This window comes from Camelina sativa, chromosome 11 (genome assembly GCF_000633955.1).
Source record: "Camelina sativa cultivar DH55 chromosome 11, Cs, whole genome shotgun sequence".
Lineage (NCBI taxonomy): Eukaryota > Viridiplantae > Streptophyta > Magnoliopsida > Brassicales > Brassicaceae > Camelina > Camelina sativa.
This window is the reverse complement of record NC_025695.1, coordinates 32,151,649-32,174,588: the sequence shown is the minus strand read 5'-3', so window position 1 is coordinate 32,174,588 and position 22,940 is coordinate 32,151,649. Positions and strand designations below refer to the sequence as shown.

At 38.8% G+C, this 22,940-nt stretch overlaps 3 protein-coding genes across 4 annotated transcripts; 1 reads left to right on the top strand and 2 right to left on the bottom strand.

The window, feature by feature from the left end:
• On the bottom strand, positions 27 to 5,574 carry LOC104724924 (probable WRKY transcription factor 16). Its single transcript, XM_019232618.1, is given in 6 exon segments — positions 27 to 2,366; positions 2,515 to 3,291; positions 3,366 to 3,665; positions 3,753 to 4,352; positions 4,354 to 4,864; positions 5,161 to 5,574. Coding segments are annotated over 6 exon segments (3,501 nt in total). The 5' UTR covers positions 5,511 to 5,574; the 3' UTR covers positions 27 to 1,403.
• On the top strand, positions 5,705 to 10,600 carry LOC104724922 (disease resistance protein RPS4). 2 transcript variants are annotated; one of them, XM_019232617.1, is made up of 7 exons: positions 5,705 to 6,250; positions 6,354 to 7,539; positions 7,659 to 7,973; positions 8,072 to 8,884; positions 8,983 to 9,736; positions 9,823 to 10,145; positions 10,285 to 10,600. In XM_019232617.1, the coding sequence occupies exons 1-5, from the start codon at positions 5,781 to 5,783 to the stop codon at positions 9,700 to 9,702; spliced, it is 3,504 nt and encodes a 1,167-aa protein (XP_019088162.1). In that variant the 5' UTR covers positions 5,705 to 5,780; the 3' UTR covers positions 9,703 to 9,736; positions 9,823 to 10,145; positions 10,285 to 10,600. The 2 variants fall into 2 exon arrangements, with proteins under 2 accessions (XP_019088162.1, XP_010441795.1); XM_010443493.2 differs by having other exon boundaries at positions 8,983 to 10,145.
• On the bottom strand, positions 10,820 to 14,526 carry LOC104724923 (putative receptor-like protein kinase At3g47110). Its single transcript, XM_010443494.2, has 2 exons — positions 11,617 to 14,526; positions 10,820 to 11,395 (listed from the first exon to the last, which is right to left on the bottom strand). Exons 1-2 carry the CDS (start codon positions 14,288 to 14,290, stop codon positions 11,034 to 11,036), a joined length of 3,036 nt encoding a protein of 1,011 aa, XP_010441796.1. The 5' UTR covers positions 14,291 to 14,526; the 3' UTR covers positions 10,820 to 11,033.

Here is a 22,940-nt window from a genome sequence, read left to right as displayed (position 1 = left end):
TTTTTTTTTTTTTTTTGAATCTAATGTTAAATTATATTCAAAGAAAAAATTACACGCTGCACTAGAGGTTATAGCTGAAAACTAAAAGATTGAAACAGAGTTTAGCGATAAAAGAAAACTAAAAACACGCCTGTAGCCACACTTGAAAAGCCTCATCATACCGACGATCCCCCAACCGTCCAATCGCCAGGAGCTGATCCCGAACTTGCCGATCAATCCATCCAACCAAATATGTAGCAGAATGTGGCAGATCACCATGTCTTCTGCCATTGCGTTCACGCCAAATAGTATACACCACCATTTGAAAGACGTACCTAAGGAGGAAACCTTCAACGCGGGGGAGAGTGGAGAGCGATAGGTGAGCCATGACAGCAGACCAATCCGTAGAAAAATGAGCCTTAAACAGCCCCTTGGCGAGAGCCGACCACACCCCAGAGACAAAAGAGCAAGAGAAAAAAAAGGTGAGCTCGCGTTTCTAACATGGAGTTGCAGAAAACACAATTTCCTGCAGCAGTCCCATTCCACATAACCATTCGATCCCCTGTCGGAAGACGATCTTGTACAGCTAACCATACACAGAAAGAGAATTTTAGTGTGCCATGCGTAAACCAAACCCCCTTATGCCATGAGACCGTATTAGCCATAGTTCGGATATGATTCCAAGTATCCTTAGTTGAGAACGTCGTCTTAAACACATCATTCCGACCTTGCCATAGGACTTGATCATCTGATTCCCGACGCAGGTCCCTTCGAGAACCCAGAGCCTGCTCTACAGCATTAAGTTGGTCGCCTCTGTGTCGACGCCGATGTCGACGTGAAACCCACACTTCAGCCAAGGAAAGCTGTTTGCTTATCCCCAAATCAATAACCCCTCGATCCCCAAACACATCCATGAGTCTACCCAAATCCGACCACCAATCATACCAAAAAGAGATGCTTTGTCCATTCCCCACATCAATCTTACAGAAAGTTGTTGCTATACCCCGGTATTTGAGAAGCTTCTTCCAAATCCAAGAACCCACACTGATAGTCTCTGGCACCGACCAAAAGGATGCCCCCTTTAACAAATTTGTCTGAACCCATTTAACCCATAGAGAGTCACCTTTAGACACCACTCGCCAAATCAACTTCAATAAATATTATTATATGACTAGTGTTTATCTCTTTTGCTGGTCAGTGTAATCTATATTGTAATCTAACGCTAGTTTTGTGACCAGTGTAATCTATATTGTAAACACTGGTCACAAAACTAGCGTTAAATTACAATATAGATTACATGAAGTTCAAAGCTGCTTGCTTATCTTTTTTCTCTTCCTTCGTGCATCCATCGTCAATAAATATTATTATATATTAAAACCCATGTAATCTATATTGTAATCTAACGCTAGTTTTGTGACCAGTGTTTATGAGGGAATCAATGAGTTATCGTGTACATACCGAGTTTTCATAATTTTCCTTGTATTGATCATGGAATTATCTCCCAATCTCAAAATCTTCTTAGATTCTGTATGGAGGATTTCTTTACACACACGACGTAACAAACAATGCATAACTATTTCCCCATTGGTTGATACACGTATGAGAGACCTATCAGCTAAGACCTTCAGCCCATAGCTAACGTCCATGTCAATAATTTTATCAATAAGTGGTGCCACCAAACCAACACCTTCGTCATTGAACAAACCCGCTATGCAAAGAAATAAAGCTTTATCTATCTCCTGTAAACCATTATAACTGACTCTAGATACTTGTCCCGCTAGAAATAAAGCTTTATCTATCTCCTGTAAACCATCATAACTGACTCTAGATACTTCTTCACCTTCATTACCAGAAACCTCCATCGCATCCAGGGACAAAACTGGTGATATATTCTCGAGACTTGTATTGCAACTTGCAGCAGTAATTACACGGACTCCACATCTTGTCACTGTGAAACTAACATCTAGAGGCTTTGTCTGTTTGTTGACAGGAAAGAACTCAAAAACAACTAAATCAGCCCAGATATCAGGGTCATTTTCTTCATCAGTACTTGGAAGCATGTTGACATCACAGAAGACAAACATATGATCCTTTTGAACTTTTGGAACAGTTTTCCCTAGAGCCCAACAATGTAAATTTTTTTGTATCCTATGAGACTGGCCTTGCTTGTTTTTCCATTTGCAAACATAACTAATGCCAAAACCAGTAGGATCACAGTAAACCTCCGAAAATGCGACTTCCACCAGCATAGCAAAGCCCACAAGTGTGTTCCTCCAAGAAGGATTTAGTCGTGTCATTACAGAAGATCCTAGTTGCAGATCAAGTTTGGAATTCTGATTCGCATGTGACGGCGCACAGAAGCTGAAAGCCAGAGCTTTATTGGGTTCCTGTTGGAGTAATGCAAAAAAAAAGTCAGATAATCAGATATGATACGAGAAGAATGTGGCTGGGTGTACATCTCAGGCATTGCATTGATCTAAAGAGAAGAGAGAGAGAGAGAGAGATGAAGAGAGGTACTGAGACAAGGATGATTACCTGCTGACCCTCTCTTGGTATGTGTTCTGCATTAGCCAGCGCTTTCACTAAAAAATCGTTGACCACTTGCGGAGAAAGATCAAAACAATTACTAAATAAGTAATGCACAGGAAGCTTCTCGAAGTTCAAACAAATTGATTTGAGAGAGACACAACCATGCGCATTAAAGAATTCTATACTTTGAGGAAGTTGTGGCACTTGTCTTACTGCAGTACCAGCAAGATATAACTCTTTCAGGTTCCGTGGGAAACCCTGTATAGTCTCAAGATCTGAGCAACCAGAAAGATCAAGAACTTTAAGAAGTTCTAAATTATCCATGTTTGGCAGACTTCGCAAACGAGAACAATCTTTCAGTTCCAAGAAAATAAGCTTGCAAAGATTTTGATTAGATGTGCTCATTTTCATCAGGCTTGCTAAAGGTTTGAGATCACTTTGCTCAAGGTTTGAGACACCTGAAAGACCCGGGATTTCAGCCAGAAGATTCAAAAGCTCTCTGTAGTTTGGCTTAACAATGGAAAGTGGTAATTCTATTATGCCAGTCCCCTGTAGATTCAGTGTTTCAATATTTGGGGGAATCTCTGGGAAACTTTTGATCTCTGTGCAACCTGAGAGATTTACAACTCGTAGATGTAGTAAATGACCTACGGCTGGGAAACTCTGCAGTCTTGTACAACCTTGGAGATCAATTACCTCAAGATTTTGAGCTTTTAAAATATCGTCAATATCAACTAGTTGCTGGGAATGACAAAGCCTGATCGTCCTTAACATCTCCAGGTTCTGGGGGAAAAAAATAATAACAAAATCTGTGAAATTAAGATAAAGGAGAGAGACACATATTTGAGTTTTCTTACCTTGGTTCCACCCCAAAGATTCTTAAGTTCACTGTATGGCATGTTGATTTCAACAAGGTGTATAGGATCAAATTTTTGAGGCAGAAATTGCAGAGGATAGTTCTCCCAATGGAGAAGTCTTAGCTCATTAGGAAGAGAATAGAGAGAACCTTCGAGGACACTGATTACATGATGAACTTCAGGATTGGAACTATAAATCTTGAGCAATCTAAGGTTCAACATATTATCAAAGGCAGCAGGCTCAATATCAAAACATAAGTTTGATGTGTCCAGAAACATGCCTTCGATTTCTTCAGTGCCCTGAGAGAATATTGGAAGTTGATCATATTATGATGTTGGCTGGCTCATAAAGTAGGTTAAATATAAAACTATCAAAAGATTACAGACCAAAGCATGTTTGGAAGTTGTTTCTCGTTCTCCATTTTCTTTTCGTTCGTTATTATTTTCTAATAAAGCTTTGATGCACCAAGGTTCCCACAGTCTGCTGCGCCTCTTAGTCTGTCCTGTTTCTATAGTTATTATTTTTCGGCCAGCATTTTGGATCAAGTTATGCATCCGCACTCGGTTTTCTGAAATAGCCACCAGACACTTCTCGACAAGAACATCGATTCCAACATGTGGAAAAAAACCACAACTCTCAAGCAGTTGCATCACGTAGTCGACATTTTCTCCCTGAAAGAAACAAGCAATGTCCAGAAAAATGTTTTTTTGGCTGTCATTGAGTGTGTCATAGCAGCTCATGATTGCATCAACAAACTTAGTTGGAGGACGTTCCTTGAGTTCGAGGGATGCTGTCTCCATTTCTGGTGGGATTTTCTTACCCTTCAGCTCGCTGCCATAAATATTGAGAGCTAATGGATGCCCATTAGCATACTTAATCACTTTCATTGACACCTCGTGGAGCTTCTGCTCTGCTTGGTTGTCTATAGATGCACACAAAGAGAAGAGCTGAAGAGCCTCTTTCTCATTCAAACCCTGAACCTCATAACATTTGATCGACTCGACAAAGGCGAAACACCTGTTTATCTCTGGAGGTTATGATGATTAGGCTTTTGGGACCAAACCAGTCAAACCCTCGAAGAAAAGACTCCACAACCAATGGATTACGCACGTCATCAAGAACAACAAGAACTCTCTTATTGTTCAACTTGTCTCTAAGCAAGCTCAATTTCGGAATGTTACCGGGCTTATCTTTCAAAAACTGTTCCTCCAGCAAACGATAGATACCCTTCTCTTGAATAGCTTTGGTATAGTCTTGGATAAAACAAGAAGCATCAAATCCGCCAGACATTTGGTCAAAGACAGCTTTAGCAAGTGTCGTCTTGCCTATGCCAGGCATACCCCAAATTCCAACACAGCGGATTCCAAACGGTTGCTTGGAAACCATGTTTTCAATCTCCAGCAGCTTCGGATAGATCCCAATTCGTTCCATAGAAAAGAGCTTCTCATACACATCTCTCACAATCTCTTTTACAAGTTGGGAGTCACTACATTCTTTCCTGCACAATATTTACTCTCAAGTAAAGGAACAGCAATTTATCGAAACATTACACCAGCACATCATAAAAGTTTTGGCAAATTTGAAACTAATGGGAGGCTTATCACTTTATTTTGTTCCACGATTTGTAAGATTTAGAGCTTACCATTCAAGTTACGCTAATTCAATGGAAGGATTCACTTATTTAACACAAGGCAGTGAACGATACTTGCTCTGCTATTCATTTATAACTGAGCCTTTTAACTTATGTGAAAAGCTTAAAGAGAAGAAGAAGAAGAAGAAGAAGAACGTGAATACCTGGTCTGGTGGACTAATGAGAAGCCCTTCGAATCCAACGCGCTAACCCATAGGTTCTCTATTGATCTGACGCCGTACAACACCGGAACCACGGCCTGATCTTTGTTCGTCCGGCACTCGAGAACCTTCACGAACTTGTCAAGGCATACCGTACGGTTACTGGGTAAAATCATCACAGAGACCTTGGCTCTCTCAATCTTTGATTTAGACTCGTCGGAAAGCAGATCGTCGCTATCGATGAACAAATCGTGTATGCCTTTACGGCGGAGAGCTGCGGAGAGGTGGCTGACGAAGGAGTACCGTACCTCCTCTACGCAGCTGATGTAGACGATTTGCTCACTCTCGGCCATGATTTTAGAAATTGTGCTGGTGAGGGAGTCTGGGTCGCACCTGAAACTAAACAAACTCTTTAAAACGATTGTGTTCGCTGAGCACTCCATTCTAAAGTCAAAACATTAAAAAAAAAAAGTTGTTAAAAAAAAAAAATAATAATAATAATAAAAAAAAGACTCAATGGGTTCGTACCACTTTCCAATAAAGTCACTCTCTCAATCGTTCTATCATCCATCTTTCATTTGTTTGTTGACCTGCTCTTGTCTGGATTTTATCTTCTTAATACCATGGTGGTGTCCTCCTCCTCCTCCGATCTCCCACCGCAACATCAAGTTTTCATCAACTTCCGTGGAGAGGATTTACGCCTCGGATTCGTCAGCCACCTCGTCGAAGCCTTAGAAAACGATGACATAAAAGTCTTCATCGACAACTACGCAGACAAAGGCGAACCTTTAGAAACACTATTAACGAAGATACAGGAGTCTCGAATCGCTTTAGCTATCTTCTCCGGTAAGTACACTGAATCAACATGGTGTTTGAGAGAGCTTGCGATGATTAAAGATTGTGTGGAGAAAGGTAAACTAGTTGCTATTCCCGTCTTCTACAAGTTGGATCCATCAACTGTGAGAGGCGTTAGGGGACAGTTCGGTGATGCATTTAGGGATCTTGAGGAACGTGATGTCACCCAGAAGAAAGAGTGGAAAAAAGCTTTGAAATGGATTCCTGACTTAATTGGCATCACTGTGCACGAGAAGAGGTAACTGATTAAACCCCTAAAGCTCGACCCTTGAGTGATTACAATGGTTAGATTAGTTTAGGAACCTTTATTGGTGATCTTATTTTCCTCATTTGTGTTGCAGTCCTGAGAGTGAAATACTCAACCAAATCGTCAAGGAGGTTAAGAAAGCGTTGAAGAAAGTTTCGTCGGAAGGAAGCCCAAAGGCCACTGTGGAGCCATCAGAAGATATCGTCACTCGGAATAAGACTTTTGGAGGCGAAAAGGATAAGACTTTTGGAATCAAAGAACGCCTCAAGGAGTTGGAAGATAAGTTGGATCTTGTTAAATACAAGGGAACTCGTGTCATTGGAGTTGTTGGGATGCCCGGGATTGGTAAAACCACACTTCTGAAAGAGCTCATTGAGAAGTGGAAGGGCAAGTTTTTTAGGCACGCGTTAGTCGATCAAATCCGTGAAAAGGCAAATAACTTCAGGTTAGAGTGCTTGCCTACACTGCTTTTAGAAAAGTTACTACCGGAGTTGAATAATCCTCATATAGATAGTATTGAAGAACCATACAAAACTCATAAGGGTCTGCTGCGCGAACGTAAGGTTCTTGTCGTTCTTGATGATGTTAGTGGAAGGGAACAAATATATGCTCTTCTTGGGAAATATGATCTTCACAATAAACATGAGTGGATCAAAGATGGCAGCAGGATTGTCATTGCAACAAACGATATGTCTTTATTAAAGGGTTTGGTTCATGACACTTATGTGGTCAGGCAATTAAACCACATAGACGGCTTACAACTTTTTCGCTATCATGCCTTTCACTGTGATCAAGCCATTCCTCCAAAGGTGGATTTCATGAAGCTTTCTGATGAGTTTGTGCATTATGCCAGAGGCCATCCACTAGCTCTGAAGATATTGGGTAGAGAACTTTATGAGAAAAATATGAAGCATTGGGAAACAAAACTGAAAATACTCGCTCAAAGGCCCACTACTTATATTGGAGAGGTCGTGCAAGTAAGCTATGATGAATTGAGTTCGGCGCAGAAAGATGCATTTCTCGACATGGCCTGTTTCAGATCGCAGGATGTGGATTATGTAGAAAGTTTACTGTTTTCTTCTGACCCTGGATCTGCTGAAACAATAAAAGTCCTGAAAAATAAGTTCCTGATTGATACTTGTGATGGCCGTGTGGAGATGCATGATCTGCTGTATACATTTTCTAGGGAACTTGATCTTAAACCATCCACTCAAGGTGGTAGCAAACAACGGAGGTTGTGGCTTCATCAAGACATAATCAATGTACAGCAAAAAAAAATGGTGAGTGTTTTTTTTGAACACCTAGTGAGACTAGAAGTTCCTATAGATTTTTATTGTTCTCAAACTTACACTGTTTTTCTTTTTGCTGATATTGTTCTCGTTATTGTTGTTATTACCAGGGAGCTGATGATGTCAGAGGTATTTTCCTAGATTTGTCTGAAATGAAGGGTGAAACAAGCTTAGACCGTGAACACTTCAAAAATATGCACAATCTCCGGTATCTCAAGTTCTACAATTCTCATTGTCCTCACGAATGTAAAACCAACAATAAGGTAAACCTCCCTGATGGGCTTAAGCTACCATTGAAAGAGGTCCGATGCCTCCACTGGCTGAAATTCCCATTGGATGAACTTCCAAACGATTTCGACCCAATTAATCTGGTTGACCTTAAGCTGCCATACAGTGAGATTGAACGGCTTTGGGATGGTCTTAAGGTGTGTTTCTTGACAAACAGTTTCTTAGCCTTTTTGCGTTATATTAATTAACCTAGGTAGTTTTTTCTGACTGGTACATAAATGTTTTGCTGTCACAGGATACACCAGTCTTAAAGTGGGTGGATCTCAATCACTCAAGCAAGTTAACCAGCTTGTCAGAGTTATCGAAGGCTCAAAATCTTCAAAGATTGAACCTTGAAGGGTGCACAAGTCTCGTATCTCTTCGAGATGTGAATTTGATATCTCTGAAAATTCTCACCCTCAGCAACTGCTCAAACTTCAAGGAATTTCCGTTTATTCCAGAAAATCTAGAGGCTTTATACTTGGACGGAACAGCGATAAGTCAACTTCCTGACAATGTGGTGAACCTCAAAAGACTTGTCTTATTGAATATGAAGGACTGCAGAATGCTGGAAAATATCCCGACCTGTGTTGGTGACCTGAAATGTCTTCAAAAACTTGTACTCTCTGGTTGTTTAAAGCTCCATGAGTTTCCAGAAATGAATAAGAGCCCTTTAAAAGTTTTACTCCTGGATGGGACATCCACAAAAACGATGCCGCTGTTACCCTCAGTGCAGTATTTATGCTTAAGCAGAAATGATCAGATCATCTACATTCCGGCTGGTATAAATCAACTTTCTCATTTAACACAGCTGGATTTGAAGTATTGTACGAAGCTTACATCTATTCCGGAGTTGCCACCAACTCTCCAGCACTTAGATGCACATGGCTGTAGCTCACTGAAGAATGTTGCAAAACCACTTGTCCGGATCATGTCAACCGTGCAGAACCATTGCGCTTTCAATTTCACCAACTGTGGTAACCTAGAGCAAGCTGCAAAGGAGGAAATCACATCATATGCTCAAAGGAAATGTCAGTTGCTGTCAGATGCTCGTAGGCACTACAATGGGGTCTTTCTCTATATTCTAACTCTATCTCCATGTCGCTCTCTGTATCACTCTGATTCTTATATTTCAGGAAACTCCACAATAATGATTTTCATTTTCAGGGTCGTAGTTCAGAGGCTTTGTTCAGCACTTGCTTTCCTGGATGTGAAGTGCCTTCGTGGTTTGGTCATGAAGCAGTTGGATCTCTGTTGCAACAAAAACTTCTCCCACATTGGCATGTCAAGAGGCTTTATGGAATAGCTCTCTGTGCTGTAGTCTCCTTTCCTGACAGCCAAGATCAAATCAGCTGCTTCTCGGTGGCATGCACCTTTAGAATAAAAGTTGAAGGCAAGTCTTGGGTCCCCTTTACATGTCCAGTGGGAATTTGGACTAGAGAGGGAGACAAGAAAGACAAAATTGAGTCAGATCATGTTTTTATAGCCTACATTAGTTGCCCACATACAATAAGGTGTCTCGAAGACGAGAACTCTGATAAATGCACTTTTAGTGAAGCCTCCCTTGAGTTTACTGTGACAGGTGATACAAGTGGGATAGGAATATTCAAGGTGTTGAAGTGTGGTTTGAATTTGGTGTATGAAAATGATAATAACAAGAACAGTTCTCACTGGGAAAAGTATGATGTTCCTGTTGAAGCGAGCTTTCAAGAACTAGAATACAGGATAATGGAGGAGGAAAGAAATATAAATAAAGGAAGATGTGACGATAGACGGCCAAAGAAAAAGCGAAAAACAAAAAGGGATGATATTATGATAATATCCACTCTCACTCAAACATGTGTCTCAAGTGTAACTCCAAGAATGGAAGATAAACTGAGTGGTTAAGCAAAAATCTCCAAGGTGGGATGATATGTTTCAGGTGAACCACATTCTTACAAACACTCCAACTAGTAATTAAGCAGATTCGTGTATTGGTAAATTGTGGTTCATGAGAGTTGTCTCTAGGAGGTGTATCATCGAAGAAAGATACAAATATCATTGGTAGAGCAAATCCATATGGAGCTGTTGGGTTCATTTTGCTCTCTGTGTGAAGTTAAAGCATCTGCTTCAACCAAAATCCCTTCTTTTACCATCAAGCCAAAGGACTTGGCAGAGTGATTTCTGTTTACCTTCTCTTTTGCCATCACTTTATTTCCTTATGAGTTCAGTATTTCACGGGACATCATGCCAAGTTACAAAGCAGAAAGGTAATATTTTATATAAGACTTTAAAGGATGCTTGAAGTCAAGCTCAACTGTCACCTTTCAGCCCTGAAGCTGTTGTACCGGGTAAGATTGATCCCTCTGTTGTTTGCTTATCTTCTATGTGTAACAAAATAACTCAACGTGTTAATTATAAGGGTTCTAAGGGGTTTATGCTGTTACTAAAGGAACCTGTTCTTGACTGCAATCTTTTTTTGTTTCCTAGCTCTGAATTTAGAGGAAATGTCCATTGATGTTCTTGGAAAAGCTAATGATGATTAACCCAGAAGACGCACACTTGAACATGATGGGGCAGACAATTTTACAAGAAAAATGCTGCATTTTTAGTCAAGCTGAAACCTGGTGCGCCTTTGGTAGCAAGAGCCTATAATCCCTACTTCGATATTCACATGATTACTCTATAGGTTAGCTTACATATTTTCGTACACTTTCTCTATGATTCTCGTATTTCTCTGCTGTTTCTTTCATGTTGAATTTTCTTTTTACGCCTAACCAGTAACTAGCAAACTTAACCGTCTCAAGCTGTGCTTACAAAAACCAAAAAACAACATTAAAAAAAAAAAAAGTTTTCAAGTTAGGAAGAGAAATTTGCTTAGACTTGGAATGGTTGCAAAATGTAAAATCCAAAAACCAAAATCTATAATCCAAAGACCACTAAAGAACTTACAAACATTCATGTCCCTTAATAAATAAAATCATTGCTGAAATATATCATCCTAAATTTTTCATATACAAAACTCCAGAATTTTTGGCCATTCTGCAAAAAAATTTAAGCATAAAAAAAATCATTTACTGAAATTCCGAAAACCTTTATTTTTCCTGAATATTACATGCAAAGAGAATTGCAAACAATTTATTAAAAAAACACTGTAAATTACTATAGATTAGAAATAGTTAATTTTGGTTTTCTTTTTGTTTCTGTCATCTTCACTAACGAAAACAAGATTATCTCCATTAGTTTTCTTTGGCAAGTGTGCCCTTAGCCGCTTTCAAGATGCGTAGCACATCTCTCATGTTCATCCGTTCACCAGCTGCATACGCAGTGCAAGCCAAACCAACTTCCACAATTTTGTTAAGGCAATCAATTTTTGTATGAAGTTGTGCACCATAAATATCGTCCATGAGTCCTTTAAGTCTAGGGTCAATCACCTCCACAATTGCATTATTTTGCAACCCATGACTTATCCATTTCACCAAACTTTGATCTCCTTGGAAGCTCTCGTCCATTGGGCTTTTCCCACTAAAAAGCTCTAACAACATCACTCCAAAGCTATACACATCTCCTGCTCGTGATGGCTTTTCTCCAAGTCCATACTCTGCATGCATGTATACCACAGAATATATATAGTTCATAAAAGCGGCTAAGGGCACACTTGTCAAAGAAAACATTTGTCAAAGAAGATACAAGCATCGTGAATTCATGATCATCAAATTTTTTTATTTAGTTATAAAATTTACTAGGTAATTCATATGCCACAGAAGAATTTATTGTTTTAAATTGAATAAAATATAAAAATTAATATCCGAGTACACAGACCTGGAGGAACGTAACCAATGGAGCCTTTCAAGACGTGTGTGGAACTTATAGAAGCATGGCGACCATCATCAGATGCATTGAATAACACACGAGCCAGTCCGAAGTCTCCAACCTTTGCAACCATCTCTTCGTTTAGAAGGATATTGCTTGGTTTCAGATCACAATGAACAACAGGAACCTCACAATCATTGTGCAAATAATCCAACGCAGATGCAATGTCAATGGCTACATTCACTCTTTCTTCAAGACTTAAACCAACACTCCCATCAGAGTTTACCTTCCTGCCTTTAATCCATTCTTCTAAGCTCCCATTGCTCAAAAACTCATACACCAAAGCTAGAAACTCACTGTTTTTAAAGTCTATGCTTGAGCAAGAAGTTATTAGTTTCACAAGATTCCTGTGCCTTACGCTCCTCAAAGTCTCACACTCTGCTATAAACCCTTTATAGTATCCGTGGGCTTTGAGATCAATGACTTTTACCGCGACATCAACTCCACGTATCAACCCTTTGAATACCGATCCAAAGCTTCCAACGCCAAGAAGATTTCTAGAATTGAAACTATCAGTAGCTCTCCTCAGCTCATCATATGAGACATTCATAAATGGTTCCTTCGAAAGTGAAGTACTTGATGATGCAGATGTGATAGACTTTTTTGCTTTTCTTCTCAAAAGCAAGAAAGATACCACGCCTATCGCAATTAAACCTACCACACATATAACAATGGTCACATTCAAAAGCTTTTTGCGCATCCGAGTTTTTCGACAAGTGGTGGGAGTGCATAGCTTCAGATTTCCCTCCAAAGAAACGTTACTCTTATACTTAAAAATCCCATTACTTGGGATCCATCCTTCAAGATTGTTGAATGAAAGATTCAAAGACTTTAGAGCTTGTAAATCTTGAAGTTTCAGGGGAATAAAACCAGAAAACTGGTTTGAAGATAGATCTAGAAGCTCTAAACCTTTCAGTTCTGCTAATGTTTCCGGAATTGGTCCAGACAGATGATTCCTAGCCATGTTTAGCTTCTCCAAGCTCTGACAACCTTTGATAGAAGAAGGAACGTTGCTTGATAACTGGTTATCAGAGAGATCTAGGCTTACGAGGTTTTCGAGGCGACTTATATCTTGAGGAATAGGACCAGATAATAGGTTGTTAGATAGATTCAAGATTGCACTCAGGCTATGAAGGTTGAGAACTCCATTTGGTATGCTTCCATTTAGTATGTTGTTGGATAAGTCCATGGATAGAACATTCTCGAAGTTTTCAAATGATGGCGGGATCATACTTTCGAGCCTGTTATGAGATAGATTAATCTCATTTAAGGCGCCAAGATCACCCAAAGAATTTGGGATTCTTCCACCAAGTTGATTTCTTGCGAGTTCTAGCACTTGTAACCTTTTCAAATTCCCAATCTCTTGAGGGATTTCACCAGTGAGTGAATTGTCACTCATGTTAAGGAGTGTCAAGCCTGTGAGATGGCCAATAGATTCAGGAATTTTACCAGTGAAGCGGTTTCCTCCCATGAAAAGTTTCGAAAGATTCTTCGAAAGATTGCCGATAGAATTGGGAATAACACCTTCCAAGAGATTTCCATCAAATGCAAGGAAGTTAAGTTTCGAGCTATTACTCAAAGATTTGATGAAATGATCGAGATCTTGGTCTTTATCCCAAACTAACTTGTTGAATCCAACATTGTACATTTCTAGAAATGGGAGTTTGCCTAGTCTTGATGGTACGGTCCCTTCTAGAAGGTTATGTGCAGCACGGATTACCTTAATGTTTGTGAGGTTATATAGAGAATCTGGAATCTCGCCGGTGAACTTGTTGAAACATATGTTGAAAACCAAGAGATTAGGAAGTGTCTCTCCTATGTTGCTTGGAAATTGACCATATAAGTTGTTTGCAGCAAGAACCAAAGAGACAAGAGAAGTTATGTTGTAAATAGAAGGAGGAACTGTTCCAGTGAGGTTGTTTATGGTGAGATCAAGGACTTGTAGCTTTTGAAGACGACCTAATTCGTAAGGTATTGGACCACTAAGAGAGTTTGTACCCAGGCTTAAAACAGTGAGTGATGAAATGTTTGAAAGAGATGGAGGAATTGGTCCGTAGAAAAGATTTTTGCCCAAGTTTAAGATATTGAGGTTTTTGAGATCACCAAGTTGGTTTGGAACAAGACCAGTGATCGTGTTTGAGGTTAGATCGAGGATGCGGAGATTGACTAACTTGCTTAAGTTGGAAGGTAAGGATCCTTCTAAGCTGTTGGAGCTTAGATTAAGAACCTTTAGACGGAAAAGATTTGTGATCTCTTTTGGAATTGTACCTTGAAGTTGGTTATTTTGAAGTTGAAGAGATGTGAGAAAAGAGAGATTACCAATACTTGGGTTTATGGAACCGGTGACACCGTGACTAGAGAGGTTGATGGAAGCCACTCTTCTGTTTCGTGTGTTGCAAGACACGCCAGTCCAATTACAAGGAGATGTGTTTTGGTCCCAAGAGAAAGAAAGGGTTTGTGGGTTTTGGCTTATGTGAGACCTAAACGAGATCAAAGCTTCTTTGTCCGTATTTAGAGAAAGAGAAGCTGAAGCAACAACGGTAAATGTTGAAATTAAAAGCACATATAGAAGAAAAGACTGACGAGTGAAATTGCATAGAGGATGATGAACACTCAACCCCATTTCTCTCTGTTTTGCATATGTGAAAAGATCTAAGAGAGGTTTGACGATTTATAGTGATTTATCGGAGTACGTGTTTGGTTGGAACAAGTTTAAATTGGAGTTACGTACGTATACGTCGACCTGACGTCTTAAATCAAATACAAAAGACCATAAGCTTGCTTGACTATATTATGTGGCCTACATTATTGACACTATTTTCTTTCATGTTTTCATACCTTAACTCAAACGTGTGACACATTTTTTATACATTATTGACATTATATATATATATATATATATATATCAATATATATATATATATATATATTTTTGTTGAATAAGTCAATATATATATATATATATATTATTTTTTAATCTATCAATATTTTTTCACCCCTGTTGAACGAAGTGATGCACAAAACGTATGTTTTACTTACTACGTAGTACACTATTCAACAAAAAAAAACGAAGAGGAAATTGCAGTGCAACTGTAGCGAGACATTTTTTTGATAAATAGAACCAGACACAAATTTTGATACGTAACGTTTGATTTAAATTTTCTGAAAAGATCAATTAAATTATTATTCAAAAACTATATGAAGTAATTTACTGAAGTGCTAGATGAAAATTTTTAATCTTATATTATTCTATTTTCTTTTAAACTATCATTTATCATTTATATGTAATAATTGTTGATTATAAATATATGTTTTGTTATTTAGCCCCCCTATTTTTTTCCCCCAATTTGTGTTCTTTTTTGTTTATTTATGTGCCGAACGTACGTCCTGATTAAAACTTAAACAAAAACATTTTAAATTCATACTTATAATTTGCTATCCACATCCCAAGCTGTGTAGACATTATTAATTAATATTAACTTATGAACCTCAAAACCTCCTCTGATATATTGATCGATCAATATAGCCACTCGTTTTTTCCGTGCAAAGAGAAGAATGAGTCATAGGGTTTTTCCCTTTTGATAAGAGAAAAAAAAAACAAAAAAGAAGAAAAAAACACCCTTTGACTTATTCTCTTTTTTGACTTGTTCTCCTTTTGCAATGTAAGATTTAGACGAAGTATGACTTTTTCAGATGCTGTTAATTTTTGGTAGACGGTCCGAGGTTCACAAGAACTACACGTGTTTTCATTGTTGGTGTGGGATTTTGTATGTAAACCCTGCGTCGAGCTGATCAGTTTAGTCAAAAAGCCGGTGTGATGGGTTTCTACCGGTTCTAGTGAAAAAGCCGGTTTCAAATACACAAAGACTGGACCACCAGAATTCGGTTTAGTGATGAGAGAAAAATAAAATAAAAGAAATAGACTTTACTTACTCTTCCCCTAGTTTCCACAGTTATTTGGTAACGTGCAAAATAACATAACTGTGGGACCGGGAGACATGCGTTATACAAAAGTCACAATGAGAAAGAAAAAAAATATACATATTATATAATAATATATCTATACATATTGTTACAATTCGAGCTGTGCGTACAAGATGGTTGCCATTCGGAAGCCTATGTTTCTTTGTTACTTTGTTACTTTGTTAGTAGGATCATAGATCGTTGTTTACATTCTCGTATTTAAAAGACCTTGATGTCTAATGAGTACCGCATGCAGACTTAATTTTTTTGAGAACAGAGTTTTCTCTCTGAATTAGACTAACAGTATCAGTAACAGGACAATTCCTTCTCACTTGGAAACGTATAAGACGACCACTACCACTTGATTTATCACTGTGAAGTTCATCTCCCAAACCCAAAAAGAGTCCACAAAGCTAAAATAACCATATCAAAACGGGAAGATCTTGAAAATAAACGCCAAGACCATCAGACCAATGAAAACTATTGAGTTGGAGCATTATATTCGATAGACATATTAATGATGGAAGAGAAGGAACGAGGTTGAGAAGCAGATGATAGAGACAAGGGACAGAGCCGGTGTAAAAATATCAAATATAATTACAGTCCCTGTTCAATTTTTTTAAAATGGACCTTAATTACATATAAATTTGTTTACTATGTTGACTTTGTAAAAACTTTTCTGTAACTGAAGTCACTTTACTATGTGACTTTGTAAAAACATTTCCCTTAAGTAGTCACCTTACAGAAAATTAGCACGTCAACATAATTTTTGGAGATTTCGATTTTATTAGTTTGAGTATATATATTGATAAGAAAGAAACGGTATACACTCCATTTCTTAACTTCCGATTATTGATCAAGGATATGAGATCAGTAACAAGTGATCTGAGTATCCTTACGATTGTCCATACGACTGTCCGTACAAGTTACTAATGGGCTATTGACCGTATGGGAGAATGGTGAAAACAGAGGCCCTATAAATATCAAGACACATTGAAAAAGAAGGATCCAGAAGATGGGAATTGCAGACTGTCATAGAGAAAAGTCACATGTTGTCTAGATGAGCGAGATAGGCGAGTCAAACAAGGCACAAGTCGCTTTCAGTTGGGATGCTCGGTAACAAGTCCATGTTAGGTCCTTTTCATTCTTAATGCCCATGTACCGGCTATATGGTGCAGTAGTACCTATATATGTCTTGTAACCCACAACTGATTTTTACTAATCTAAGAACCTATTCTTTCACTACTCTCTTTGCTCAATTCTATTTCCGCAATTCTAACATGGTATCAGAGCTGGTTTGTTGATTCTGGACAATCCAACTTCTCTATTCTATCTATTCTACTTGTTTACTCAGTATAATTCTTCTCATTCTCTGTTCTACTCTACTATGTTCTTACGATAACTTCTACGGGTAAAAACTTTGTCCAAAGATCCATACTACTTGAACATGGAGAATTCGAAACCACTTGTGTTACCAACTGTTCTTAAGGGAGGAAACTATCTCTTGTGGTCAAGAACCACCAAAACCGCACAATGTGGCCGCGGACTTTGGAGCCATATTGAAGGAACAAGAGCTCCAAAGAAAGCCACCAAAGAAGATGGTATAGAAACTACCAAAGAAGACGAAGAGGAAGCTAAGCTCGAAGAAGAATCCAAATGGTTTCAAGAATATCAGACTGTTCTCTCCATACTCCAAAACTCCCTTGAGGCCCCCATTCTCGAAGCTTACTCATACTATGAGACGGCTAGTGAATTATGGGAGACACTGAATAATGTATTTGGAAACATATTTAATCTTAATCGAGTCTTTGAAGTTAAGAAAGCTATCAATGACCTAACTCAAGAAGATATGGAGTTCAACAAGCACTTTGGCAAGTTTAGATCTCTGTGGGCAGAATTCGAGATGCTCAGACCAAACACCATGGATCTGGCGGTTCTTAATGAGAGAAGGGAACATGATAAGGTCTTTGCTCTCCTTCTAACTCTTAGTCCGACCTTTAATGACCTCATTAAGCACATCCTTAGGGAGGACAAACTACCTAGTCTCGACGATGTCTGTTCACAAATTCAGAAGGAACAGGGCTCACTCGGTTTGTTTACTGGAAAAGGTGAGCTTTCAATGGCAAACAAAGGAACATATCGACCTGATGAGAGAAGATCAAAGGGAGGATGTGAGCATTTCAAGCGTAAGAACCACACCAAAGATAAATGTTGGTTCCTGCATCCTCATCTAAGACCAAGTATGACTAACAAGGAGCCCAGAGCCAACATAACCAAATTCAAAGACGAACAGAGTGAAGCCGGTGCATCAAATGATGGAGAAGGAATGGTGTCAGGAGATTATGTGAAGAAATCAGACCTGAAAGCCTTCTTCAAATCTCTAGCTACCATTAAAGACTCCGGTAAAACCTTCTTCACTCATAGTTCGAATAGGTCTCTTGTTGTTGACTCTGGTGCATCACACCATATGATTAGTAACTCGAACCTACTTGACAATATAAAACCGGCTAGAGGTAATGTTATAATAGCTAATGGTGATAGTATTCTAGTTCAAGGAATTGGTAGTTTAAGGTTATTTGATAAAGAATCAAAAGCTTTTTACATGCCTAGGTTTACTTCCAATCTTCTCTCTGTTAAAAGGGCAACAACTGACCTAAACTGTTATGCTATATTTGGGCCTAATGATGTTCAATTTCAGGATATTGAGTCTGGAAAATTACTTGGAGAAGGTGGTACCAAAGATGACCTTTACATTCTTGATGACACCTCACCAAGTGCCTCTAAATCTACCTTTGCTAGTTGTTTAAATGTTTCCTTCAATGCTATGTGGCATGCTCAGTGTTCTAAAATGCGGCTTACGCGGGTGCATAGGCGGCGGTTATACGCTATACGGTGACCGAGCGTCTCGAATTTTAGCTATGCGGTAATTTAGGCGGTTTTAAATAATTTGGACGCCTAATAGCGTTTAGGCGGATATTATGCGGTCTACGCGGATGCCTGTACGAATTCTAGGCGCCATGTTGACTAAAATGGTAAAAAAATACTGCAATTAAATATTGTTTAGAATAACATTTTTGTTTCAAATAAATATTATAATTAGTCTCTAAAGTCTAAACTTATGATATTTAATTTGGTTCCAAAGTAAGTATAAACTTATATTTTGTCAATTTTACAAGTTTTTGAATGGATTATGTTATTTTTTTGGTTTAAAATGTGAGAATTATTATAGATTTTAAACTATTTTGATAGATAAGAGTTTATTGAATATAATATTTGATACCATATTTTTGTTTTATGTTTTTCTAAAATTAAAGTGTATAAGTTTTCATCCTAAATATATATGTAAATATTATTTTTATATAAATATATATTCATATATCTAAAATATATAATCCGCCTAGATTCCGCTTAGGCACCCGCATATACGGCTAGGCGCTAGGCATTTGTCCACCGCGTAGCAAGCATATAACGCGTTTTAGAACATTGGGCATGCTAGATTAGGCCATCCTCACTCTCGAGCACTTGAGTTGATGATCCCTAATGTTTTGTTTGATCACTCTAGATATGAAGCTTGTATTCTTGGTAAACATTGTAAAACTGTTTTTCCTAAGTCTACTACTATCTATGAAAAATACTTTGATCTAGTTCATTCAGATGTGTGGACATCACCATGCATATCTAGGGACAATAACAAGTACTTTGTGACTTTTATTGATGAGAAATCCAAATTTAATGCTAAGATCAAAGTGTTTAGAACAGATAACGGGGGCAAATATACAAGTACTCGATTCAAAGAACATCTATCCAAACACGACATCATGCACCAAACAAGTTGTCCGTACACTCCGCAACAAAATGGAGTTGCAGAGAGGAAGAACAAGCACTTGATGGAGGTTGCACGCTCAATGATGTTTCACGCTAATGTTCCTAAACGATACTGGGGAGATGCAGTGATGACAGCGTGCTACCTCATCAACAGAATCCCAACAAAAGTGTTACGCGATGTGTCACCGTTTGAGGTACTGAACATGATAAAACCATCCATTGATCACCTTAAAGTATTTGGTTGTGTGTGTTTTGTGTTCATACCAGGAGAGCTTCAAAACAAGTAGGATGCCAAGAGCACCAAGTGCATGTTCCTCGGCTACTCAACCACACAAAAGGGATACAAATGCTTTGATCCCACCAACAGCCGTACATTTGTATCACGCGATGTCAAATTTCTGGAAAGCCAAGGTTACTTTGATAAGAGGGACTAGAGCGACTTGGAAAACTTGGCAACACCAACTGATAGATCGGCTAGTCTCAAGTTCCTTCTTGATCATCTTGGTGCTCCATCAAGAATTGAAACATCATTGCCGATACAAGGAGACACGGCTTCTGAAAACTTAGAGGAAACCTCGACTGAGAATCCGGAGCCTCCAAAGAATCCACTGCAGCTCTGCTCGACTTAACGGTCAGTGAGTCCAAGGGGGAGAATACAAATCCACCAGGAGAAGTAGAAGAGGTGGAGACAACTCACCAACCATAAAGGCGTAGTGCTCGTACGAGACCTCCTCTGTCTACTTGGAGAGATAAAATATTTTTACTATAAAAATCAAGCCGTTGCTCATCCGATCCAAGCAGTATGTTCACTTGCACGACTACCAGCTGACCATCAAGCATTTCTTAACAAAATCGAGGAACATAACATCCCAAACACATATGAGGAAGCTAAAGAAAGCAAAGAATGGTTAAATGCGGTGGACGATGAAGTGGGAGCCATGAAACGCAACCATACATGGGATGAAGCTGATCTTCCACCGGGAAAAAGGACGGTAAGCTCTAAATGGGTTTTCACAATCAAATATCTGAGCAATGGAGACATTGAAAGATATAAGGCTCGACTGGTGGCACATGGCTTCACACAAACATATGGGGAAGACTACAAGGACACATTTGCACCATTAGCCAAAATCCATACGGTAAGAGTTGTGTTATCTCTTGCTACTAACCTATCTTGGGAGTTATGGCAGATGGATGTCAAAAACGCCTTCTTACAAGGAGAACTAGAAGAAGCTCCACCAGGTTTTGAAGACACTATTGCTCCTGGAAAGGTGCTACGCCTAAGAAAAGCTATATATGGTCTAAAACAATCCCCAAGAGCTTGGTACCACAAGCTAAGCACTACACTCCTAAATCATGGATTTAAGAAGTCTCACATGGATAATACCCTTTTTACTCTTCAAAGCGTCGAAGGTATTGTTGTTGTTCTCATTTATGTTGATGATTTAATCATCTCTGGAGACAACAAAGAAGGTATTAAAGAGGTTAAGAATCATCTTAAGTCCGTTTTCGATATAAAAGATCTTGGAGAACTTAAATATTTTCTTGGGATTGAAGTATGTCGCTCTCCGGAGGGCCTATTCCTATCACAAAAAAATAAACTCTTGACTTGTTATGTGAGACAGGAAAGCTAGGAGCTAAGCCAGTAGACACACCACTTCCTGATGGATACCAAGTTGAGCGAAAGGGGCAGAGGAAAGATCCACCATATGAAGATCTCTCTCACTACCGGCGACTTGTAGGTAAGCTAATATATTTGACTCTGACTAGGCCTGATCTTTGCTATGCTGTGAACCAGGTGAGTCAATATATGAAAGCTCCTACAACGTATCATTGGAGTATTTTGGAGAGAATCCTTCACTATCTTAAAGGAAGCCCTGGACAAGGTATTTGGATGGGAAAGAACGCCAAAACCGAACTTGTGAGCTTTTGCGATGCTGATTGGGGTGGTGATAAGACGAATAGAAGATCTATAACAGGCTACTACACTTTCATAGGAGGTAATCTAGTCACGTGGAAGACAAAGAAGCAAAAGGTGGTCTCGATGTCAAGTGCATAATCAGAATATCGAGCAATGAGGAAGCTTAAAACCGAGCTCACATGGCTAAAGGCACTACTCGAAGATTTAGGCATCAAGACTTCCACTCCTATTACTATGCATTGTGACAATCAAGCAGCTATCCACATCGCAACCAACTCTGTGTTTCATGAGAGAACCAAACACATCGAGTTAGACTGCCACAAAGTTCGAGAGAAGATTGAGGAAGGAGTCACTCTTCCCTGCTACACTCCAAGTGAAGATCAATTAGCCAATATCTTTACTAAGGCTGCAAGTCACAAGGTTTGCTCACATATCTATGGCAAACTTGGACTTGTGGACCTTATTCGTCCCTGATCACAAATCCTCTTTGTCCGTGATGATCACACTCTTTTTCCCTTGATATAGTTTTGTCCAACTAGGTTTTCTATATCGAGGTTTTTAACGAGGTGGTATATCACAGAGCTCCAAGTTTAGCCATTACCTCGACTAAACTTGAGGGGGAGTATTGATCAAGGATATGAGATCAGTAACAAGTAATCGAGTATCCGTACGATTGTCCGTACGACTGTCCGTACAAGTCACTAATGGGCTATGGACCGTATGGGAGAATGGTGAAAACAGAGGCCCTATGAATATCAAGACATATTGGAAAAAAAGGATCCAGAAGATGGAAATTGCAGACTGTCACAGAGATAAGTCACATGTTGTCTAGATGAGCGAGATAGGCGAGTCAAACAAGGCACAAGTCGCTTTCAGTTAGGATGCTCTGTAACAATTCCATGTTAGGTGCTTTTCATTCTTAATGCCCATGTAACGGCTATATGGTGCAGTAGTAGCTATATATGTCTTGTAACCCACAACTGATTTTTACTAATCTAAGAAACCTATTCTTTCACTACTCTCTTTGCTCAATTCTATTTCCGCAATTCTAACACCGATGCACTGTTACAAAGAATAGAGCCACCGGCACATCAACAATTCATCAACTCTATCTTCCTAAGCGACACATATGTCACTCATTATCCAACAAAGAATGCATGACTAATACAATCCTTTCCCCTCTGTATATATAGGCTAGCTATACAATAATAGTTCTGTTTGCGCACATTGGATTATATGTTCGATCGTGTTTATGTCATTGTAAATTTTTAACTGTAGAACGAAGAAACTGGTGCACAAAAACACAAATTTTATTAATGACATTTTATTTTTCATTTCTATTTTTGATATGTCCATACTACAGATATAGCAGAATCACTTTTCACAAAAGTGAAGACATAAATATGTAAAAGTAAAAAAAAAATAATGGATATTCGAAATGGTAAAAGTAAAAAAAAATGTAAAAAATATTGATCAATACAGTATTGATAAACAATATAAACCTGTAAAAATACTCACGTTCCATATAACCAGCAAGCAATCAAATTAATGCATACAAAATGCA

Coding starts and splice junctions, on each gene's coding strand:
- LOC104724922 (XM_019232617.1), top strand. CDS start 5,781: ATGGTGGTGTCCTCCTCCTCCTCCGATCTCCCACCGCAACATCAAGTT. Junction 7,540..7,658: donor ATGTACAGCAAAAAAAAATG/GTGAGTGTTTTT, acceptor TGTTATTACCAG/GGAGCTGATGATGTCAGAGG. Junction 7,974..8,071: donor GGCTTTGGGATGGTCTTAAG/GTGTGTTTCTTG, acceptor TTGCTGTCACAG/GATACACCAGTCTTAAAGTG.
- LOC104724923 (XM_010443494.2), bottom strand. CDS start 14,290: ATGGGGTTGAGTGTTCATCATCCTCTATGCAATTTCACTCGTCAGTCT. Junction 11,396..11,616: donor CATTGGTTACGTTCCTCCAG/GTCTGTGTACTC, acceptor ACATGCATGCAG/AGTATGGACTTGGAGAAAAG.